General features: G+C 45.2%; 1 protein-coding gene across 1 annotated transcript; it reads right to left on the bottom strand.

The window, feature by feature from the left end:
- Positions 1 to 297: 297 nt before the first annotated feature.
- Positions 298 to 1,816, bottom strand: LOC149468108 (uncharacterized). The gene has a single exon (XM_089670607.1). The coding sequence runs from the start codon at positions 1,811 to 1,813 to the stop codon at positions 494 to 496; it is 1,320 nt and encodes a 439-aa protein (XP_089526733.1). The 5' UTR covers positions 1,814 to 1,816; the 3' UTR covers positions 298 to 493.
- Between the last annotated feature and the right edge of the window lie 2,418 nt (positions 1,817 to 4,234).

The raw sequence follows: 4,234 nt of genomic DNA, 5'->3' as shown, positions 1-4,234 counted from the left end.
GCCGATCCCCTCCACTCCTCACTCCATTCCATCCCCCACAGCCATCTCCTCCTGTACCACCATCCCCTCCCTCCTAGATTGTAAGCTCAAAAGGGCAGGGCCCTCTAACCCCTCATGTATTGTTTTGCTACTGTATTGTCTCATGTATTGTCCCACACAATATTGTACAGCGTTGAGCAAACCCTTTGGCGTTATAAAAATACTCTATAATAATAATAATTGACACCTTGTTCATTCACTGACACCTCGTTCATTCACTGACACCTCGTTCATTCACTGACACCTTGTTCACACGGATTTTGTGTATTTTTTATTTTCATACAAATGGTACCAATTCCACTGGTTGTAACATGGGAACCTTCTTATCTGCCATAGCCCTCCCCCATCTTTCCCCATTCCTCCCCCCAATAAGTACTGACCCCTGTCTGATATGTCTACCCCGTTAAAATCCCTGATGTACAAGAAGACAGGACTTCAGGGAGGAACATTTCCCTCACTCAGGACAAGAAAGTGGCTTCTCCCCCGTGTGAGATCTCTGATGTGTGTAAAGATTGGACTTCTGTGAAAAACATTTCCCGCACTCAGGACAAGAATACGGCTTCTCTCCCGTGTGACATCTCTGATGTCTGTAAAGATTGGACTTATCTGAAAAACATTTTTCACACTCAGGACAGGAATATGGCTTTTCCCCCGTGTGACATCTCTGATGTGTGTTAAGACTGGACTTCACTGAAAAACATTTCCCGCACTCAGGACAAGAATGCAGCTTCTTTCCCATGTGAGATCTCTGATGTGTGTAAAGACTGGACTTATCTGAAAAACACTTTCCACACTCAGGACAGGAAAGTGGCTTCTCCCCCATGTGAGATCTTTGATGAGTGTAAAGAAGGGACTTCACTGAAAAACATTTCCCGCACTCAGGACAGGAATATGGCTTCTCCCCTGTGTGAGATCTCTGATGTGTGTAAAGATGTGACTTTTGTGAAAAACATTTCCCACACTCAGGACAGGAAAATGGCTTCTCCCCTGTGTGACATCTCTGATGTTTGTGAAAAGTGGACTTATCTGAAAAACATTTTCCACACTCAGGACAGGAATACGGCTTCTCACCTGTGTGGGATCTTTGATGTGCGTAAAGACTGGTCTTCACTGAAAAACTTTTCCTGCACTCAGGACAGGAATACGGCTTCTCACCTGTGTGAGATCTTTGATGTGTGTAAAGATGGTACTTCTGTGAGAAACATTTCCCACACTCTGGACAGGAATATGGCTTCTCCCCCGTGTGAGATTTCTGATGTTTATGAAGATTGGAAATGTCTGAAAAACATTTCCCACACTCAGGACAGGAATACGGCTTCTCCCCCGTGTGAGATCTCTGATGTCTGTAAATATCGGACTTCCTTGAAAAACATTTCCCGCACTCAGGACAGGAATACGGCTTTTCCCCCGTGTGAGATCTTTGATGTCTGTAAAGATCATACTTCACTGCAAAACATTTCCAGCACTCAGTACAGGAGAACCTCTTCTCTGTTGGAAGGCCGGCCCGGTCCCGCACAGTCTGAGGTTCCTCAGAATACGAGGAATCCGATGGTCCATCTACACTGGGTGGTGCCGGATGGACATTGGAGGGAGCCGGGTTTTCTCCTGGACTATACTGTGTGATGTCCTCATCTTCTACTTTCCAGTCTGGAGACAAAGTGAGACAATCCTCGGAGGTTTTCCTCATCTCCCGGCCATGGACTAAAATACAAAGACAAAGAGGATTACTAGACAGGAGCTGATTGGTTCCCCCAAACCAGGACTCCGCCCACATCAGGCAGCATGGTCTCTGAGGAGCTTACAATTCCACCCTCAAGGGAACTAGGAAATGGCTCCTCTGATCTCCTACCAGGTCATTAGTCAGAGAGTGAGGAATAAACCAGAACTGTCTTTTATAGGAGGGACAGTGATGAGGGGATTATAGGACGAGGGTCCCCACCCCCTCTATCACTCATCACCATCTTCCCAACACAAGAAGTACTGCACTTCCTTATTTACTCCATGATTTAGTCATGAAGAACAGCGGGGCTGAGCCCCACCAGAGGTCAGAGAGTGAGGATGGGGGGAGAACAACCAAGATGAAGACTGGACTGATCCTGAAGACCACCATCATTGGGGTATTGACTCCTCCCTCATTATCACTTTCTGTTGAAGGGTCCAAAGTTGGAGGATGTTATCACATTATTATCACCATGTAAAAGTCTGTGCTCCAATCACATCATCCGATATAAAATGTCCAGCTGGTAGGAAATGGGTGTAACAAAGGAGAATCCATATTATGTGTATATATAGCAGTGGGGGGAGGGGAGAGAGCAGAAGTCAGGACTATGGAATGTACAACATAGAGTATATAGTGCAGGGGTCAGGAGTATGTAATGTACAACATAGAGTATATAGTGCAGGGGTCAGGAGTATGTAATGTACAGCATAGAGTATATAGTGCAGGGGTCAGGAGTATGTAATGTACAACATAGAGTATATAGTGCAGGGGTCAGGGGTATGTAATGTACAACATAGAGTATATAGTACAGGGTCAGGAGTATGTAATGTACAACAGAGTATATAGTGCAGGGGTCAGGAGTATGTAATGTACAACACAGAGTATATAGTGCAGGGGTCAGGAGTATGTAATGTACAACATGGAGTATATAGTGCAGGGGTCAGGAGTATGTAATGTACAACATAGAGTATATAGTGCAGGGGTCAGGAGGATGTAATGTACAATATAAATTATACAGTGTAAGGGTCAGGACTCATAATATTGGTATTCAGTAATCAGTGGAAGATTAAATGTTTACTGTAGACAAGTTGCAGAGATCCCACACCGCTGCCTCCCATCTCCTGAGACTGCACTCAGTGACTTGGGTCTGAGACACTACAGACATATCCCTCCACCCGGCACAGCCAGCAGACCACAGAGCAAGGAACCCTGGGAGAAATGTTCTGTCAGAGATTTTTCTCAGGCATGAGGAAGAAAACACACAGAACAGGTCCCAGATAACTCAACACCTATGGTGAAAATCAACATTTTTCTGCCAGCTGAACCCCAGAACCTCCATAAATCCAGTCTAGATACATAAATTGTGTCTGCAGCACAGAGAAGGAAGATTATCCGAGAGAAATCCAGGAATACAGGACGGGGAACACAGCTCAGGAAAGTGACCAGGGGATTACAGGCTGATATCACCCAGTCCCCGCCCTACTCTGGACCAATCAGTGAGCAGTATGGGTGGAGGAATGGATTTAGTGTTCATGACCCACCTGTGCTGATCTCTGTAGGAGTGTCCTCCTCTATAAATGTCCCCGTTATTCCATCCTCCTCCATAGACTGCTGATCATCCCTCACATACGCCTCTTCTTCTTCTGCTTTCACCTCAAATTCTATATCGATTGGATCTCCACTCTAAATCAAGGAAATGAGAGAAAATATCATCTGTAAGATATAAGGTCACATAAAATATCCACACATTGTCTCCATGAGTCCATGTTCTAGATGCTCCATCCCACCAACCTTGTAATGGTGAGGGATGGTGTGACCTTCCTGTGTGGAATCCCGGGAATACAGAGGACGGGGACATCTCTCTGGTGGGTTCCTGGTATTAGGTGGCTCCATCATCTCCTTGTGTCCTTCTGAAAACTCCTCCATCACTCCATACTCCTCATCCTCCTCTTTATACTCTTCTTTAACATCAATATTATCATCCCCGAGGATTCCACTCTGAAAGATATAATAAAACATTCATTGTAACAAACATGCTGTGTATAAATCACAACTACCAATAATTGTCATCATCTACCTGATGATGGTGAGGGATGGTGTGACCTTCCTGTGTGGAATCCCGGGAATACAGAGGATGGGGACATCTCTCTGGTGGGTTCCTGTAGCTGGATGACTCCACCATGGTGTCCTGGTACAGATCTTTGTTCCTTTAGAAGCTCTGACTCCTCCATCCCCCCATCCTCATCCTCCTCCTCTTTTATCTCTTCTTTAACCTCACCTTTAGGATCTCTCAGGTTTCCACTCTGAATATATAATAAAAATGCCATCAATGGTAACAATGCAGATAATGTACAGATCCTAATGATACTATCAGTGATTGTTCCTCATCTACCTGATGATGGTGAGGGATGGTGTGACCTTCCTGTGTGGAATCCCGGGAATACAGAGGATGGGGACATCTCTCTGGTGGGTTAC

Source organism: Staurois parvus, unplaced genomic scaffold, assembly GCF_062004578.1.
Source record: "Staurois parvus isolate SC_StPar_1 unplaced genomic scaffold, SC_StPar_1.0 ptg000092l, whole genome shotgun sequence".
NCBI classification, from domain to species: Eukaryota; Metazoa; Chordata; class Amphibia; order Anura; family Ranidae; genus Staurois; species Staurois parvus.
Note: the sequence above shows the minus strand (reverse complement) of the source record. Positions and strands in the feature narration are given on the sequence as shown.

Excerpts from the sequence above, each read along its gene's own strand:
- LOC149468108 (XM_089670607.1), bottom strand. The coding sequence starts at position 1,813 with ATGTGGGCGGAGTCCTGGTTTGGGGGAACCAATCAGCTCCTGTCTAGT.